The 20,035-nt window shown below is 50.2% G+C and overlaps 1 protein-coding gene across 5 annotated transcripts in view; it reads left to right on the forward strand.

Moving 5' to 3' along the window:
• The window catches only part of LOC141266152 (microtubule-actin cross-linking factor 1, isoforms 6/7-like), a 368,828-nt gene that overhangs the window by 259,203 nt on the left and 89,590 nt on the right, over positions 1-20,035 (forward strand). For 3 of the 5 annotated variants that reach the window (XR_012320208.1, XM_073680138.1, XM_073680140.1), the window contains exons 31-37: positions 55-166; positions 3,395-3,564; positions 3,642-3,804; positions 6,742-6,896; positions 6,976-7,050; positions 8,315-8,432; positions 14,560-14,738. Coding sequence is in view for 3 of the 5 variants with exons in the window: in XM_073680138.1 (XP_073536239.1) it covers positions 55-166; positions 3,395-3,564; positions 3,642-3,804; positions 6,742-6,896; positions 6,976-7,050; positions 8,315-8,432; positions 14,560-14,738 (972 nt within the window). In the remaining 2 variants the exon portion in view is untranslated. Of the gene's footprint in view, positions 1-54; positions 167-3,394; positions 3,565-3,641; positions 3,805-6,741; positions 6,897-6,975; positions 7,051-7,377; positions 7,860-8,314; positions 8,433-14,559; positions 14,739-20,035 lie in introns of those variants that run through there. The other 2 variants (XM_073680139.1, XR_012320209.1) reach the window with 2 other exon arrangements.

The following is a 20,035-nucleotide window of genomic DNA, read 5'->3' on the forward strand; positions in this document are numbered from 1 at the left end:
TCCTCTTTTACTTCCCGGTGCCTCTGCCACGTCATCTGTGATTGGTCTTTTCAGGTGTTTATGGATGAACTGAACCGGAAAGAGCCAGAGGTGGAGAAAGTCACCAAGAGCTGTAAGCGTAAAGCCATAGATCTGAGAGCTACCACCTCTCGGAAGTCATCAGCAAGTGAGTAAGCGGCCCACCCCTACTGGCACCAAATTAGAGTCTGTCACCTGAGCCCCTGCACAACCATATAATAAACGCAGCATATACTGGTAGTGCCCATCATATCCCGGTACCTGGCATCTCCTGGTATCTGGCCTCTCCCAATACCCAGTGTCCTCCTTCTCCCGGTCCCTGGCATCTCCTGGTATCTGGCCTCTCCCAATACCCAGTGTCCTCCTTCTCCTGGTCCCTGGCATCTCCTGGTATCTGGCCTCTCCCAATACGCAGTGTCCTCCTTCTCCCGGTCCCTGGCATCTCCTGGTATCTGGCCTCTCCCAATACCCAGTGACTTCCTTCTCCCGGTATCTGGCCTCCTGCGACACCCAATGTCCTCCTTCTCCTGGTCCCCGACATCTCCAGAATCTGGCCTCTCCCAATATCCAGTGTCCTCTTTCTCCTGGTCCTTGACATCTCCTGGTATCTGACCTTTCCCAATACCCAGTGTGTTCCTTCTCCTCGTCCACGACATCTCCCGGTATCTGGCCTCTCCCAATACTCTGTGCCCTCCTTCTCTCTCTATCTGATCTTTCCCAATATCCAGTGTCCTTCTTCTCCCGGTCCCCGACATCTCCCGGCATTTGTCCTCTCGCAATACCCAGTGTCCTCCTTCTTCCGGTCCCTGGTATCTCCTGTTATCTGGCCTCTCCAATACCCAGTGTCCTCTTTCTCTCCCTGTATATGGCCTCTCCCAATACCCAGTGTCTTCCTTCTCTCCCGGTCCCAGGCATCTCCTGGTAACGGGCCTCTCCCAATACCCAGTGTCCTCCTTATCCCGGTATCTGGCCCCTCCCAATACCCAGTGTCCTCCTTCTCCCGGTCCCCGGCATCTCCCAATATCTGGCCTCTCCCTATACCCAGTGTCTTCCTTCTCCCGGTCCCCGACATCTTTTTGTATATGGCCTCTCCCAACACCCAGTGTCCTCCTTCTTCCGGTCCCCGGCATCTCCCGGTATCTGTCCTCTCCCTATACCTAGTGTCTTCCTTCTCCCGGTCCTCGACATCTTCTGGTATCTGGCCTCTCCCAATACTCTGTGCCCTCCTTCTCTCTGTATCTGATCTTTCCAAATACCCAGTGTCCTCCTTCTCCCGGTCGCCCGACATCTCCCGGCATTTGTCCTCTCGCAATACCCAGTGTCCTCCTTCTTCCGTTCCCTGGTATCTCCTGTTATCTGGCCTCTCCAATACCCAGTGTCCTCTTTCTCTCCCGGACCCAGACCTCTCCCTGTATCTGGCCTCTCCCAATATCCAGTGTCTTCCTTCTCTCCCGGTCCCAGGCATCTCCTGGTAACGAGCCTCTCCCAATACCCAGTGTCCTCCTTATCCCGGTATCTGGCCCCTCCCAATACCCAGTGTCCTCCTTCTCCCGGTCCCTGGCATCTCCTGGTATCTGGCCTCTCTCTATACCCAGTGTCTTCCTTCTCCCGGTCCCCGACATCTCCCGGTATCTCGCCTCTCCCTATACCCAGTGTCCTCCTTCTCCCGGTCCCCGGCATCTCCCGGTATCTGGTCTCTCCCTATACCCAGTGTCTTCCTTCTGCCGGTCCCTGACATCTTCTGATATCTGGCCTCTCCCAACACCCAGTGTCCTCCTTCTCCCGGTCCCCGACATCTTCTGGTATATGGCCTCTCCCAACACCCAGTGTCCTCCTTCTCCCGGTCCCCGGCATCTCCAGGTATCTGTCCTCCCCCTATACCTAGTGTCTTCCTTCTCCCGGTCCCCGACATCTTCTGGTATCTGGCCTCTCCCAACACCCAGTGTCCTCCTTCTCCCAGTCCCAGGCATCTCCTGGTAACGAGCCTCTCCCAATACCCAGTGTCCTCCTTATCCCGGTATCTGGCCCCTCCCAATACCCAGTGTCCTCCTTCTCCCATTCTCTCGGTCCCCGGCATCTCCGGGTATCTGGCCTCTCCCTATATCCAGTGTCTTCCTTCTCCCGGTCCCCGACATCTTCTGGTATATGGCCTCTCCCAACACCCAGTGTCCTCCTTCTGCCGGTCCCCGGCATCTCCCGGTATCTGGCCTCTACCAATACTCTGTGCCCTCCTTCTCTCAGTATTTGATCTTTCCCAATACCCAGTATCCTCCTTCTCCCGGTCCCAGTCATCTCCCGGTATCTGACCTCTCCATATACCCAGTGTCTTCCTTCTCCCGGTCCCTGGCATCTCTCGGTATCTGGCCTCTCCCAATACCCAGTGTCTGCCTTCTCCCGGTCCCTAGCATCGCCCAATGTCCTCCTCCCAGTCGCAAGTGAGTGTATCCCAGTGTCTTCCAATACGAATGTCCGCCTTCTCCCGGTACCCAGTGTCTCCTGGTCGGTATCTGGCTCTTCCTAATATAGTGTCCGCCTTCTCCCGGTCCCCAGTGTCTCCCGTTCAGTATCCGGCCCTTCCCAATATAGTGTCCATCTCCTGGTCCCCAGTGTCTCCTGGTCGGTATCTGACCCTTCCCGATATAGTGTCCACCTTCTCCCGGCCCCCAGTGTCTCCTGGTTGGTATCCGGCCCTTCCTGATATAGTGTCTACCTTCTCCCGGCCCCCAGTGTCTCCTGGTCGGTATCCGGCCCTTCCTGATATAGTGTCCACCTTCTCCCGGCCCCCAGTGTCTCCTGGTCGGGATCCGGCCCTTCCCGGTATAGTGTCCGCCTTCTTTCAGCCCCCAGTGTCTCCTGGTCGGTATCTGACCCTTCGTGATATAGTTTCCACCTTCTCCCAGTCCCCAGTGTCTCCTGGTCTGTATCTGACCCTTCCTGATATAGTGTCCACCTTCTCCCACTTCCCCCGTGTCTCCTGGTCGGTATCCGGCCCTTCCCGGTATAGTGTCCGCCGTCTCCCAGCCCCCAGTGTCTCCTGGTCTGTATCTGACCCTTCCTGATATAGTGTCCGCCTTCTCCCACTTCCCCCGTGTCTCCTGGTCGGTATCCGGCCCTTCCCGGTATAGTGTCCGCCGTCTCCCAGCCCCCAGTGTCTCCTGGTCTGTATCTGACCCTTCCTGATATAGTGTCCACCTTCTCCCACTTCCCCCGTGTCTCCTGGTCGGTATCCGGCCCTTCCCGGTATAGTGTCCGCCGTCTCCCAGCCCCCAGTGTCTCCTGGTCTGTATCTGACCCTTCCTGATATAGTGTCCACCTTCTCCCAGTCCTCTGTGATTTTCCTTCTAAACTCAGATGTTATCACTGTTTGTTGTTTCAGAAAGACAAAACTCCGAAAAGTCGCCCCAGTCTGGCCCCTCTATTCCCCTTCAGGACCTGGCACCACGGACCCCGCACATGGCGCAGCTCCTGAACCGCTGGCAGCAGCTGTGGTTCCTGGCCTTGGACCGTCAGTGTCGTCTTCAGAGCGCTCTTCAGAGGCTGCACGAGGTCTGTGGTTTCCTGATTCCTGTGGATCCGAGGAGGGTTCAGGACGTCCGGCTCATCCTGAGATGTTTCTGTCACAGTTGCAGGAATTTGCACATTTTGACTTTGCCGTCTGGCGGAAGCGATACATGCAGTGGATCGGGCAGATGAAATCCCGCATCCTGGACGTCTTCAGAGGAATCGACCGGGATCAGGATGGGAGGATCAGTCAGCGGGAGTTCATGGAAAGTGTTCTATCCTCCAGTGAGTGTCCCACAGACACGGGCCGAACCTGCCCTCGGGGGCTCTGGGGAGGCAGACTCATCTGGTGGGGTGTACTGTATTTATTTGTAAAATCTATTGGTTATCTCAAAGCGCTGACTTATTATTCCAGAGCTCTTACTTATTATCTCGGAGCCCCGATTTATTATCTCAGAATGAAGACTAATTACAGCTGAAGCCAGCAGTTTCCATCCACTATATATACAGACACATCTGCAGGTTCTTCTCAATATCTGACATGAGATCAGAATAAACCTTTCCCGTTTTAGGACAATTAGGATTTTACCATAATGTTTAATATTTGCCCAATACCAGAATAATGAGAGAGAGAAGGTTTAAGGCATTTTTATTACTTACTGCAGAGTCAGAAGTTTCCGTCCATCTCATTAGTATTTGGTGCCATTGCCCTTACACTGAATGACTTGGGTCAGACGTTTGGGGTCTCCTTCCAGAAGCTTCTCACTATAGATGGTGGAATTTGGGCCGATTCCTCCTGACACTGGTGTCACTGATCCAGGTTTGGAGGTCGCTTTGCTTGGTGCTCGCAGCCTTTTCAGCTTTGCCCATACATTCTCAATAGGATTGAGATCAGGGCTTTGTGATGACTTCAAAACATTCACTTTGTTATCCTTAAGCCACGTTGTTACTATTTTGGCAGTATGCTTAGGGTCATTGTCCATTTGGAAGTCCCATTTCCGCCCTGATGTCTTGAGATGTTGCTTCAGTATTACCACATAATCTTCTTTTCTCATGATGGTGTCTATTTTGTGAAGTGCACCAGTCCCTCCTGCAGCAAAACAACCCCACAACATGATGCAGCCACCCCCGTGTTTCACAGTTGGGATGGTGTTCTTATGTTTCTTTTTGAGTAATGGCTTCTTCCTGGCAGAGTGGCCTTTCAGCCCATGTTGATACAGTACTAGTTTCACTGTGGATATTGACACAATTTTACCAGCTTCCGCCATCATCTTCACAAGGTCTTTTGCTTTTGTCCTTGGGTTGATATCCACATGTTGGACCAAAGCACGTTTATCTCTGGGACACAGAACCCGTCTCCTTCCTGAGCGGTATGATGGCTGGACATTCCCATCTTGTTTGTACTTGCGTATAATTGTTTGTACAGATGAACGAGGCACCATCAAATTGTACCCAAGGATGAGCCAGACTTGTGCAAGTCCTCAATTCTCTTCCTGATATCTTGGCTGATTTCTTTAGACTTTCCCATGATGCTACACAAAGAAGCAGTGTGTTTCAGGTGTGCATTAAAATACATCCACAGGTGTGTCTCTAATTAACTCAGATGTTGCCAAAAAATCTATCAGAAGCTTCCAAACACATGACCTCATCATATGGGCCGTCCAGAATTGTTTAAAGGCAAAGTAATCTTACTGTATGGAAACTTCTGACTTTGCAGTAAATAATAAAAATGCCTTAAACCTTCTCTCCTCTCATTATTCTGGTATTTGGGAAATATTAAACATTATGGTAAAATCCTAATTGTCCTAAAACTGGAAAGGTTTATTCTGATTCCATGTCAGATATTGAGAAAAACATTGAGATTTCTGCTGCATCCGTTCTAATGGATCATTACTGCACATGTGAACATAGGCTTAGAGTGCTAACTCATTATCCCAATTCTCTGACTCGTTATCCCAGTTCTCTGACTCGTTATCCCAGTTCTCTGACTCGTTATCCCAGCTCTCCGACTCGTTATCCCAGTTCTCCGACTCGTTATCCCAGTTCTCCGACTCGTTATCCCAGTTCTCCGACTCGTTATCCCAGTTCTCCGACTCGTTATCCCAGTTCTCCGTCTCGTTATCCCAGTTCTCCGACTCCTTATCCCAGTTCTCCGACTCGTTATCCCAGTTCTCCGACTCGTTATCCCAATTCTCTGACTCGTTATCCCAATTCTCCGACTCGTTATCCCAGTTCTCCGACTCGTTATCCCAGTTCTCCGACTCGTTATCCCAGTTCTCCGACTCGTTATCCCAGTTCTCCGTCACGTTATCCCAGTTCTCCGTCACGTTATCCCAGTTCTCCGACTCGTTATCCCAGTTCTCCGACTCGTTATCCCAGTTCTCCGACTCGTTATCCCAGTTCTCCGACTCGTTATCCCAGTTCTCCGACTCGTTATCCCAGTTCTCCGACTCGTTATCCCAGTTCTCCGTCTCGTTATCCCAGTTCTCTGACTCGTTATCCCAGTTCTCTGACTCATTATCCCAGTTCTCTGACTCATTATCCCAGTTCTCTGACTTATTATCCCAGTTCTCCAACTCATCCCAGTTCTCTGACTCGTTATCCCAGTTCTCTGACTCGTAATCCCAGTTCTCTCACTCGTTATCCCAGTTCTCCGACTCCTTATCCCAGTTCTCTGACTCGTTATCCCAGTTCTCTCACTCGTTATCCCAGTTCTCTGACTCGTTATCCCAGTTCTCTGACTCGTTATCCCAGTTCTCTGACTCGTTATCCCAGTTCTCTGACTCGTTATCCCAGTTCTCCGACTCCTTATCCCAGTTCTCTGACTCGTTATCCCAGTTCTCCGACTCCTTATCCCAGTTCTCCGACTCGTTATCCCAGTTCTCCGACTCGTTATCCCAGTTCTCCGACTCGTTATCCCAGTTCTCCGTCTCGTTATCCCAGTTCTCCGACTCGTTATCCCAGTTCTCTGACTCGTTATCCCAGTTCTCTGACTCGTTATCCCAGTTCTCTGACTTGTTATCCCAGTTCTCCGACTCGTTATCCCAGTTCTCTGACTCGTAATCCCAGTTCTCTCACTCGTAATCCCAGTTCTCTCACTCGTAATCCCAGTTCTCTGACTCGTTATCCCAGTTCTCTGACTCATTATCCCAGTTCTCTGACTCATTATCCCAGTTCTCTGACTTATTATCCCAGTTCTCTGACGTGTCTGTCTCCTCACAGGATTCCCCACAAACTCGCTGGAGATGACGGCTGTTGCGAACATCTTTGACATTAATGGAGATGGCTTCATTGACTATTATGAGTTTGTCAGTGCCCTGCACCCCAGCAGAGACCCTCTAAGGAGAATCGCAGATGCCGACCGGATCCAGGATGAGGTTAGAAGCAGCTCTTCCCCGCCTGACCCCCGATCAGCCGCCCGCCGGCCCCTGTAACGTGGATCTGCTCCTTCTCCAGGTCAATAGACAGGTGGCTCAGTGCAACTGCGCAAAGCGATTCCAGGTGGAGCAGATCAGCGCTAACCGATACCGGGTGAGTGCCGAAGCCCCCGCCACGTGTGGCTGCGATTCACCCCGATACCCCTCATCTTCACCCGACATCCACAGCGTTACTGCTCCGCAATGACATGAGGAGTCATAGGGGTTTATTGTGGGCAGATCCCGTCAGTACCTGTGTGTCCGAGCAGCCGTGACGTGGGTTACCCTAAACCGAGCTGTAATGCCCGCACTCGCCCTGGTGCTTTCCGGGGCCCTCCTGACACTGATCTGCGCGGATCCTCCATCCTCCCGCCACTCATCCTTCTCTCTGCAATCTTCTCCGGCTGATTTTCATTCTGGTTTTTCTCTCCGTTCCCCGCAGACCTTTGTTCTTTTCCCCCACGCTTCTGCTCCCGCGTTTTCACTAGAGAGACGCCCCCGTGCATGTCGCGTCAGACGTGTCACCCCCCACCTGTGACCCCAATCCCCAGACGTGTCACCCCAGACCTGTGACTCCAATCCCCAGATGTCACCCCATACCTGTGACCTCGACCCCCAGACGTGTCCCCCTGATCCCCAGACATGCCACCCCACATCTGTGACCCCAATATGCCGTGTGACATATCTAGCGTGTCCTGTATGTGCTGATGGTTGTGGTCAGTGTGTTGTTCCCTCAGTGTCTGCAGCCCCCGCCGTAGGGTCATCCTGTCTCTGCAGCCCCCGCCGTAGGGTCACCATGTGTCTGCAGCCCCGCTGTAGGGTCACCCTGTGTCTGCAGCCCCCTGCCATAGGGTCACCCCGTGTCTGCAGCCCCCGCCGTAGGGTCACCCCGTGTCTGCAGCCCCCGCCGTAGGGTCACCCCGTGTCTGCATCCCCCGCTGTAGGGTCACCCCGTGTCTGCAGCCCCCGCCGTAGGGTCACCCCGTGTCTGCAGCCCCCGCCGTAGGGTCACCCCGTGTCTGCAGCCCCTGCCATAGGGCCACCCCGTGTCTGCAGCCCCCGCCGTAGGGTCACCCCGTGTCTGCAGCCCCCGCCGTAGGGTCACCCTGTGTCTGCAGCCCCCGCCGTAGGGTCACCCCGTGTCTGCAGCCCCCGCCGTAGGGTCACCCCGTGTCTGCAGCCCCCGCCGTAGGGTCACCCCGTGTCTGCAGCCCCCGCCGTAGGGTCACCCCGTGTCTGCAGCCCCCGCCGTAGGGTCACCCCGTGTCTGCAGCCCCCGCTGTAGGGTCACCCCGTGTCTGCAGCCCCCGCTGTAGGGTCACCCCGTGTCTGCAGCCCTCTCCTCGCTGTGTCAGATTGTCAGTTTGTGTCTCTCTCAGTTTGGAGAGTCTCAGCAGCTGCGGATGGTCCGGATCCTGCGCAGTACCCTCATGGTGCGAGTGGGAGGCGGCTGGATCGCACTGGATGAATTCCTGGTGAAGAATGACCCGTGCAGAGGTGCGTCACCCCCGCTTTATAACAACAGTGTTATTTCTGTATCGCTGGCATATACCGCAACGCTGTACCATAAGGGCGGACAATACCAGACATCACAGGAGGAGCGAGGGTCCTGCTCCAAGCTACAGTCTATGAAGAGACGGGGGGACGGGAGGGAACAAGAGCTCGTCATGTACGGTCCGGCCATCATTATACATAGGGGTCATGTGACACTGCATGACCCGGTCACCGGCTGGTATATGTACATGTATGACCCGGTCACCGGCCAGTATGTGTACATGTATGACCCGGTCACCGGCCAGTATATGTACATGTATGACCCGGTCACCGGCCAGTATGTGTACATGTATGACCCGGTCACCGGCCAGTATATGTACATGTATGACCCGGTCACCGGCCAGTATATGTACATGTATGACCCGGTCACCGGCCAGTGTATGTACATGTATGACCCGGTCACCGGCCAGTGTATGCACATATATGACCCGGTCACCGGCCAGTATGTGTACGTGTATGACCCGGTCACCGGCCAGTGTATGCACATGTATGACCCGGTCACCGGCCAGAATATAGTTACATAGTTACATAGTTTATAAGGCCGAAAAAAGACAAGCGTCCATCCAGTTCAGCCTATTTCTTGTGCACTGCAGCTATTCCGCAGCGTTGATCCAGGGGAAGGCAAAAAAAACCCATGCGGTATAGGCCAACTTACATCATTGAGGAAAAATTCACTTCCCGACACCAATCTTGCAGTCAGATTAAATTCCTGGATTAATTAATTAAGCATAAGATGTAATTTTATTGTTCTCCAGAAAGGCGTCCAGGCCTCTCTTGAACTCATTAAGTGAGTTGGACATCACCACTTCCTCTCCCAGAGAGTTCCAGAGTCTCACGGCTCTGACCGTAAAGAATCCCCTTCTATGCTGGTGCAGGAACCTCCTTTCCTCCAGACGCATAGTGTGCCCCCTCGTCTTTGTCACCATCCTTGGTATAAACAGGTCATGGGAGAGATCTCTGTACTGCCCCCTGATGTATTTATACATGTTTATGAGGTCTCCCCTAAGCCTTCTCTTTTCCAATGTAAATAGGCCTAATTTTGACAACCTCTCTGGGTATTCTAGTCCCTCCATTCCCTTTATTACCTTAGTCGCCCTCCTTTGTACCCTCTCTAGCTCCAATATGTCTTTCCTGAGCACCGGAGCCCAGAACTGTGCACAATATTCTAAGTGCGGCCTTACCAGCGCTTTATACAGAGGAAGAACAATGTTCTCATCATATGCCCCTATTCCTCTTCTGATGCATGCCATGACTCTATTTGCCTTCGCAGCTGCTGCCTGACACTGGGCACTCCAATTTAATTTGCTATTAACCAAGACGCCCAGGTCCTTCTCCATGTCAGATTTCCCCAACGGTTTCCCATTTAATATGTATGGGTGACTGCTGTTTTTCTTTCCCATGTGCATGACCTTACATTTATCGGCATTGAACCCCATTTGCCATTTTTTGGCCCAACTCCCCAATTTATCTAAATCCTCCTGTAGCTGTGCCCTATCCTCATCTGTATTAACTACTTTACAAAGTTTAGTATCATCTGCAAATATTGCTATATTACTATGCAACCCTTCCACTAGATCATTAATAAATATATTAAATAATATAGGGCCCAAGACAGACCCTTGAGGCCCCCCGCTAGTAACCCTGACACCCCCTGAGCTTACTCCATTGATAACCACCCTCTGCTTTCTATCACTCAGCCAGCTAGTTACCCACTTGCACACATTATCCCCCAGACCAAGCATTCTCATTTTATATACCAACCTTTTGTGTGGCGCGGTATCAAACGCTTTGGAGAAGTCAAGGTCTACAACATCCACTGACTCTCCCCGGTCCAGCTGTGAGCTCACCTCCTCGTAGAAGGCCATCAGGAGCGATCCCTCATGAATCCATGTTGATATGGAGTTAGACAGTTATTATCATTAAGATATTCTACAATAGCATCTCTAAGAAATCCTTCAAACAATTTACCCACAACAGACGTTAAGCTGACTGCTCTATAGTTCCCAGGGTCACTTTTAGACCCCTTTTTGAATATTGGTACCACATTTGCTTGGCGCCAGTCTAGTGGGACAGTCCCTGTCCATAAAGAGTGCTTGAATATAAGATACAGCGGCCTGTCTATCACATTACTTAATTCTTTTAGTACCCGGGGGTGTATGCCATCTGGGCCTGGTGACTTGTCTATTTTGATATTATTTAGGCGTTTCTGAACTTCCTCCTGGGTTAGGTGGGTGATATTTAGCGGAGGGTTTACTTTATCACTCTGCATTTCCTCCGATAAATTGTTTTCTTTTGTGAGAACAGTGGAGAAGAAGCTATTGAGTAGGTTCGCTTTACCCTGATCGCCCTCTAGGATTTTACCCAGGTTATTTTTCAATGGGCCAACTCCATCAGCTTTAATCCTTTTACTGTTTATATAGTTAAAGAACAGTTTGGGATTGGTTTTACTTTCCTTGGCAATTAGTCTCTCTGTCTCCTCTTTTGCTATTCTTATTTGTTTCTTACAGATTTTGTTTTTTTCCCTATAAGATATTAGCGCTTCCTCGCTGCCTTCTTGTTTAAGTTTACTGAAAGCCCTTTTTTTGTTTTTCATTGCCCTCTTGACGTCCTTATTTAGCCACATTGGCTTCCTCCTATTCCTAGCCCTTTTATTCCCATAAGGTATGGACCTTCTACAGTGACTATGTAGGACTGTTTTGAACATTTCCCATGTTCTATCCGTGCTCCTATTACTGAAGATACTATCCCAGTCTATAAGGTGAAGGGCATCTCTTAGCTGAAGTTCAGTGTTTTTGTGACTCCCTTGCTGGGCACCTACTGAAGCACATGTGGAATTGTATAATGTTGGGGTCACTATTTCCCAGGTGCCCCCCGACCTGCACCTCAGTTATTCTGTCTGGCCTGTTAGTTAATATTAAGTCTAAAAGGGCCGTCCCTCTAGTTGGTTCCTGCACAAGTTGTGACAAATAATTGTCTTTGATAATTGACAGAAACCTGTTTCCTTTCTGAGATCTACAGCTTTCGGTTTCCCAGTCTATATCGGGGTAGTTGAAGTCCCCCATAATAATCACCTGGTTATTTTTTGCTACTTCGTCTATTTGTCTCATTAATAGACTTTCCGTGGCTTCTGCTATATTTGGGGGTTTATAACAGACTCCTATGATAATTTTATTATTGTTTTTTGCCCCATCTATCTCCACCCATAAGGACTCGACCTCCTCATTTCCCTCCCATACATCCTCCCGTATTGTAGGCTTTAGACACGTCTTTACATATAGACAGACATACTACATATGTACATGTATGACCCGGTAGAAAGAGATGAGGAGGAGATGTAGGGCGGTGCAGCACTGTGGAGAGGACGGGTAGGTGACAGACAGATGAGGAGGAAATGTAGGGCGGTTCAGCACTGTGGAGAGGACAGATAGGTGGTAGATAGAGATGAGGAGGAGATGTAGGGCGGTGCAGCACTGTGGAGAGGACGGGTAGGTGGTAGACAGAGATGAGGAGGAGGTGTAGGGTGGTGCAGCACTGTGGAGAGGACGGGTAGGTGGTAGACAGAGATGAGGAGAAGATGTAGGGCGGTGCAGCACTGTGGAGAGGACGGGTAGGTGGTAGACAGAGATGAGGAGGAGATGTAGGGCGGAGCAGGCTGTTCCCACTAATTAGTTATTGGAAAACTAACAGTGAGCGAATGGCATATGCACCTCCGGATTCCAATGCATGGACAATCACTGCTAACTCCACAATAACACCACACTACTCGCTGCCACCACCAGTTGGGCTTTAAAATACAGGCTGACTGGAAGCCTGGAATAGGTAGTGTATGGCTTTGAGGTGAGGCGCAATTACGGAACAAAAGGAACAAAACTATTAAATTTAATATGTAATCCAAAGGGAGGCAGTGAAAAATATACAAAAGATTTTACAAAGGGGACAAAACAATACAGCATAAACAGAAACAGAAAATAAAAGGGATTAACAGAAGACTTTACTATACCGATCGCAGAGACAATTCAGTTTAGCCAAAGGAGAGCACTTCGATTGACTGTTTCGCGAATGGGGTACCTGCATAAATGATATGTATCTCTCTACACTAACCCAGATCATAATTCGGTTGGATCTTTTATCAGCCCCTGAGTCCCACCACACACTCCCCCTGTGATGACCTCATGTGGGCAGGGTTGTGGGCTGGTCTAAGTGCTTCATGATTTTATGAATTCCCCAACTTATGCGATAACTCCTCTCTGGATGATTGCAGAAGTGGGAGATTGATGCCATATTTTTTATCGGGATCTTATCTTTACTTAGAGACCAAGCATGGCATAGCTGTTGTCAGTTATCTGTCCACTGTGGATTTATGGCTCATAGGCAGGGGTTACAGTTATGAAAAAATATGCATATTCTTCCCCACCTTGCCCTGGCGATAGAAATGTACATCCCATCCCTATTGGGTTTATAGAAACTCCAATATTCTATTTTTCTTTTGGTGCCTTAGTGTCCAGCAAATATGTGTGGATGAAAGTAATGTGTACCTGTGAAGGACAATAGCTATTTATGAAGCGTGTAAGATATTCTCTTTTACCCTTAAAAAGCATTTTCAGTCTGTTCCCTTTGTTTATATGTAATACACATCCTCTTTCAATCACTTGGCCCATATGTTAAACTGTGTAATTAACTAGACTGCCGGCTCTCGCATATCAATTAAGCTGGTTGACTATTCAATTTCCTACTTGTATTCTATTGTACAATCCTACATCTAAAGCCCCTGTCTCACATAGCGAGATCGCTGCTGTGTCACGGTTTTGGTGACGCAACAGCGACCTCACCAGCGATGTCGCTATGTGTGACACTTTGCAGCGATCAGGCCCCTGCTGTGAGGTCGCTGATCGCTGCAGAACGTCCTGGACCTTTTTTTGGTCGTTGTGTGTGACCAGCGGGAGCAGCGATCAGGCTGGTAACCATGATAAACATCGGGTTACTAGGGGCACACGCGCACTTAGTAACCCGCTGTTTATCATGGTTACGAGCCTGCTAAAGTGAGCGGTAACCTCCCGCTCACCGTAGCAGAGTGGTAACCATGATAAACAGCGGGTTACTAGGTGCGCGTGTGCCCCTAGTAACCCGATGTTTACCATGGTTACCAGCCTGCTCCTGCTTCAGCAGGCTGGTAACCAGGAACAGGACATCGTGGAAAGATTCTTTTCACGATGTCGCAGCTCCCCTGATCGTTGGTGAGCCTGCCTGTTTGACAGCTCACCAGCGACCACATAGCGACGCAGCAACGATCCCTGACAGGTCATATCGTTGTCGGGATCGCTGCAGCGTCGCTATGTGTGACGGGGCCTTAAGTGTCAGGTCAGAAAGCAAATGGCAGAGGAAAGGAGGGAGGGGGGCAAGTGACTTTTTAATTTTTTCTATCACAAGCGTTTTGTAAGTGAAAGTGATAAGTTAATATTGGACTCTGTAGCGGATGGGTAACCAGTGCAATGACTGGCACTGGGTGGATGCATCGGTGTAACAGCTGGACAGCAATATGATCCTGGCTGCCTGATTCAGGATGGATTGGAGAGAGGAGAGTTTATGAACAGGGAGACCGATTAGTAGAGAGATGCAGTAGTGCTTTTGGGAAAGAGCAACAGTAAGAGTTTTTGCAGCGTCAAAGTATGGAAAAGTGGGATTCTGGAGATGTTTTTGAGGTGCAGATGACATGAGCGAGTGATCGGATGTGGGGCAGGAAGGAAAGATCCGAGTCACACATGACCCCTAGACAGCGGGCATGTTGCTGGGGAGTAATGGTAGAGCCACACATGGAGATGGTAATATCGGGTTAAGGAAGGATAGTGGAGGAGGGAAACACGAGGAGTCCAGTATATGATGGATTCCGTGTCCGACAGAGGGAGGACATGTCAGAGACCGCGGAAAGACAGTCCCTGGTATTTGTAGTAATGGGGGGTGAATGTTATACGATGCAATACCACGGTTTCCCAGCACACCCCCCGCACTCCTCACTCAGGGGTTGTCCGCTCTGACTTCTCTGTTTTCTCTCATAATTTTTCTGTTCTTACAGTGAAAGGAAGAACCAACCTGAAGATCAACGAGAAGTATCTGACCCCCGAGTTGCCCTCATCCACCCCAAGCCGTACGGGGAGCCAGGCCAAAACTAAAGGGCTGTCACCGAGTAACTCCAACTCCAGCCTGAGCCTGTACACCAGCGCTTCCGCCCCCAGCAGCCCCCAGAGCCGGAAGGTGAGGACCCCGGGGAGGCACCTGTCACTGCATATAGGAAGACGCCTGAAGAATAAAGGGAAACCTCATGTCCAATGTGATGTCATTACATCAGTGATGTCATCACCAGGGGGCGGGGCTGACAACCACTGATCAGCTGGTGATGGAGTATAAGGGGCGTGGTCTCATACGATTTCATGTCATATCAGTGATGTCACCACTGGGGGCGGGGCTGACCACCTCTCACACATACACAGTTGAAACCAGCAGTTTCCATCCACTATATATAAAGACACATCTGGATGTTTTTCTCAATATCTGAGATGAAATCAGAATAAACCTTTCCCGTTTCAGGTGAATTAGGATTTTACCATCATTTTTAATATTTGTCAAATGCCAAAATAATGTCAGAGAGATAATGTTTTAAGGCATTTTTATTACTTACTGCAAAGTCAAAAGTTTCCATACAGTAAGATTACTTTGCCTTTAAACAATTCTGGACGGCCCATATGATGAGGTCAGGTGTTTGGAAGCTTCTGATTTTTGGCAACATCGGTGTTAATTAGAGACACCCCTGTGGATGTATTTTAATGCACACCTGACACACACTGCTTCTTTGTGTATCATCATGGGAAAGTCTAAAGAAATCAGCCAAGATATCAGGAAGAGAATTGTGGACTTGCACAAGTCTGGCTCATCCTTGGGTACAATTTGAAGGTGCCTCGTTCATCTGCACAAACAATTATACGCAAGTACAAACAAGATGGGAATGTCCAGCCATCATAACGCTCAGGAAGGAGACGGGTTCTGTGTCCCTGAGATGAACGTGCTTTGGTCTGACATGTGCATATAAACCCAAGGACAAAAGCAAAAGACCTTGTGAAGATGATGGAGGAAGCTGGTAAGATTGTGTCACTATCCACAGTGAAACGAGTACTGTATCAACATGGGCTGAAAGGCCACTCTGCCAGGAAGAAGCCATTACTCCAAAAGAAACATAAAAAAGCCAGATTAATGTTTGCAAATGCACACAGGAACAGAGACCTTAATTTTTGGAGACATGTCCTGTGCTCTGATGAAACTAAAATTTAACTTTTTGGGCATAATGACCATCGTCACGTTTGGAGGAAAAAGGGAGAAGCTTGGAAGCCTAAAAACACCATCCCAACTGTGAAACACGGCCTTAAACCTTCTCTCCTCTCATTATTCTGGTATTGGGCAAATATTAAACATTATGGTAAAATCCTAATTGTCCTAAAACGGGAAAGGTTTATTCTGATCTCATGTCAGATATTGAGAAGAACCTGCAGATGTGTCTGTATACATAGTGGATGGAAACTGCTGGCTTCAGCTGTATACACAGGCAGGTTGTCAGCAGTAATATAGTGGCATGTAAAAGTTTGTGCACCCCTGGTCAAAATTCCTGTTATTATGAACAGTTCTATTATATAGAGTCATTACACACAGAGGGATCTATTATATAGAGTCACTACACACAGAGGGATCTATTATATAGAGTCATTACACACAGAGGAATCTATTATATAGAGTCATTACACACAGAGGGATCTATTATATAGAGTCATTACACGCAGAGGGATCTATTATATAGAGTCATTACACACAGAGGGATCTATTATATAGAGTCATTACACACAGAGGGATCTATTATATAGAGTCACTACACACAGAGGGATCTATTATATAGAGTCATTACACACAGAGGAATCTATTATATAGAGTCATTACACACAGAGGAATCTATTATATAGAGTCATTACACACAGAGGGATCTATTATATAGAGTCATTACACACAGAGGGATCTATTATATACAATCATTACACGCAGAGCGATCTATTATATAGAGTCATTACACGCAGAGCGATCTATTATATAGAGTCATTACACACAGAGGGATCTATTATATAGGGTCATTACACGCAGAGGGATCTATTATATAGAGACATTACACGCAGAGGGATCTATTATATAGAGTCATTACACGCAGATGGATCTATTATATAGAGACATTATGTAACGGGTCTGGGAGGCGGAACCTCAGAGCTACTATACAAGGAGGCGGTCCTTGTAAGGGAGCGGGTGGCGACCAGGGAAGACGGGCTGGAAGTCTCAGCAGGTGAACGGGACAGTCTCTGAGTGAACGGGACAGTCTCTGAGTGAACGGGACAGTCTCTGAGTGAATGGGACAGTCTCTGAGTGAACGGGCTGGAGATCACGGCAAGTGACCGGGGCAGTCTCTAGGTATAGGGTTGGTACGACCTGAGGCGGCTGAAGATAGACGTGAGCTCCCAGGTGAGCAGGCGAGAGTCTCTGGATGAACGGGTGGTCACAGCATGTGACGGCGGAGCCTCCGGGTAGGCAAACAGACAGGTAGCAGATGAGCGCTCCCAGGTGAGCGGGCAGAAGTCTCTGGACAGGCGGGTGGTCACAGCACGTGACGGCGGAGCCTCCAGGTAGGCTAGCAGGCAGATAGCAGATGTGCGCTCCCAGGTGAGCGGGCAAGCTGGTCCATAGACAGACTGACAGGATTAGTAAGGCAGACCGTCGGACCTCAGACTAGCAGGCAGGTAGCAAGTAATCAGGCAGGAATCTGGCAGGTAACTGGCAGGTAACTGGCAACGGGACCTGAGGGCTGAAGCACAGGTGAGACACAGGTACAAACAACATTGCTCGGGCACCTCCATTTTGGAGGAGGTGCCTTATATACGGTAAAGTCCTCCGGCCATTGGCCGGGGACTCCTTAGGACGGCGCGCGCGGCCCCTTTAAGAGGGAGGGAGGGCGCGCGCGCGCGCCCTAAGCACAGTGGCCGGGAAGGAGCGCGCGCTGCCAGCAGAGCGGGAGAGGGACGCCGGGCTCGGAGCAGAGCGGTGAGGGGAACAGTGTCCCTGCCTAGCAGAGGGCAGGGACGCCGGCGCTACAGTACCCCCCCCTTTAGGCCCCCCCTTTTTTAGGCCAGATAGAAATTTAGCTAGGATGAGAGGGGCATGGATGTTCTCCCGGGGCTCCCACGTTCTCTCCTCAGGACCAAACCCCTTCCAATCTACCAGAAAAAAGGTCTTTCCTCTTACCCTTTTGGTGGCAAGAATGTTCTCTACCTCAAACTCGTCCTCAGCAGAAACCGGAGCAGGAGGCGTACCTGTAGACTTGGAAAAAGAGTTAAGCACCACGGGTTTGAGGAGAGATACATGGAAGGAGTTGGGGATCCGTAAGTTGGCCGGGAGTTTTAATTTATAGGCCACCGGGTTGATCTGACTGATGACCTCCAGAGGACCGATGAACCGAGGCCCTAACTTGTAAGAAGGTATCTTGAGTCGAACATATTTAGATGAGAGCCAGACTTTATCTCCTGGACGAAATTGTGGAGGATCCAGGGGTTTTTTGTCAGCGTGTCTTTTCATACGCTCGGATGACAGAAGGAGTGCGGACCGGGTACTCTCCCATATGGAGGAAAATTTGCTAACGAGAGATTCCGCAGCCGGGTTGTCCACAGAGGTGGAGACAGGAAAAGGAATCCGAGGATGCTGACCGAAGACTACAAAAAACGGGGATTTGGAGGAGGATTCGCTCTCGTGATTATTATAAGAGAACTCGGCCCATGGTAGGAGATACACCCAGTCAGAATGGTGGGCATTAACGAAGTGCCGGAGGTAACTGGTCAGGTTCTGATTGATCCGCTCCACTTGACCATTGGACTGTGGGTGGTAAGCGGAAGAGAAGTCCAGGGTGACGTCTAGCAGTTTACAAGTGGCTCTCCAGAAACGTGAGGTGAACTGTACCCCACGATCCGACACGATGTGGAGGGGCAGGCCAGGAAGACGGAAGATGTGGCGGATAAAGTCTTTAGCCAGCTCGGGTGCAGACGGAAGGCCTGGCAGGGGAATAAAGTGAGCCATCTTGGAAAAGCGGTCAGCGACCACCCAAATGACCGTACAACCGGCAGAGACGGGGAGATCAGTTATGAAGTCCATAGCAATATGCTGCCAGGGGGCAGCAGGTACAGGAAGCGGAAGGAGGCGTCCGGCTGGCAGATGTCTCGGGACTTTGTTGCGAGCGCAGGACACACAGGCAGAAACAAAGTCTATTATGTCCTTGTGCAGGGTAGGCCACCAATAGTGCCGGGCAATAAGCTGGAGGGTCTTTTTCTGACCGGCGTGGCCAGCTAGTTTAGACGAATGGCCCCAGTGTAGGATCTTCTCCCGATCAGGTACTGAAACAAACGTCTTACCGGGAGGGAGACGATTTAGACTCACGGGAGCCACCTGCATTACTCTGGCGGGATCGATGATATGTTTAGGTTCTTCCTCGAGATCGGACACCAGAAAGGATCGGGACAAGGCGTCTGCTTTGACGTTTTTGTCAGCCGGGCGAAAATGAAGAACAAAATCAAAACGAGCAAAAAACAAGGACCACCGGGCTTGGCGCGGGTTAAGTCTCTGGGCATGCTGGAGGTAAGCCAAGTTCTTGTGGCCAGTGTAAATTATTACCGGATGAAGAGCCCCCTCGAGTAGGTAACGCCACTCCTCCAACGCCAGTTTGATGGCCAATAACTCTTGGTCTCCTATGGAATAGTTGCGCTCAGAAGAGGAGAAGAGTTTGGAGAAGAAGCCACAAGTTACCATTCTCCCGGAAGATGATTTTTGAGTAAGTACCGCTCCGGCTCCAGAGGAGGAGGCGGCAACTTCCAGGAAGAACTGCTTGTTGCCGTCCGGGCGATGCAGCACCGGGGCGGAAGAGAAGGCCTGTTTTAGGGAAAGAAAGGCCTCCTCTGCTTCGGGCGGCCACTCTTTGGGATTAGTACCCTTATGGGTGAGTGCGGAAATTGGGGCAGTCCGGGAAGAGAAGTGCGGGATGAAGAGGCGGTAATAGTTGGCGAAGCCCAGGAACCGTTGAATAGCCTTCAACCCCTCTGGTCGGGGCCATTTCTCGATGGCAGACAGTTTCTCAGGATCCATTTGTAGGCCGGTCTGAGAGATAATGTAGCCCAGAAACGGAAGCGAGGTCTGCTCAAAGAGGCACTTCTCATATTTAGCGTAGAGATGGTTCTGCCTGAGCCTGAGCAGGACCTGACGAACGTCCCTCCGGTTAGTCTGGAGATCCGGAGAGAAGACCAAGATGTCGTCCAGGTACACCACTACGCAGGAGTAGAGAAGGTCCCGGAAGATGTCATTGACCAACTCTTGAAAGACGGCAGGAGCGTTACAGAGACCAAAGGGCATTACCAGATATTCATAGTGGCCGTCCCGGGTGTTGAATGCCGTCTTCCATTCATCCCCCTGACGGATACGAACCAGGT

The sequence above is a fragment of the Phyllobates terribilis genome, unplaced genomic scaffold (genome assembly GCF_046119375.1).
Source record: "Phyllobates terribilis strain yellow unplaced genomic scaffold, ASM4611937v1 Scaffold_4__5_contigs__length_816908805, whole genome shotgun sequence".
Lineage (NCBI taxonomy): Eukaryota > Metazoa > Chordata > Amphibia > Anura > Dendrobatidae > Phyllobates > Phyllobates terribilis.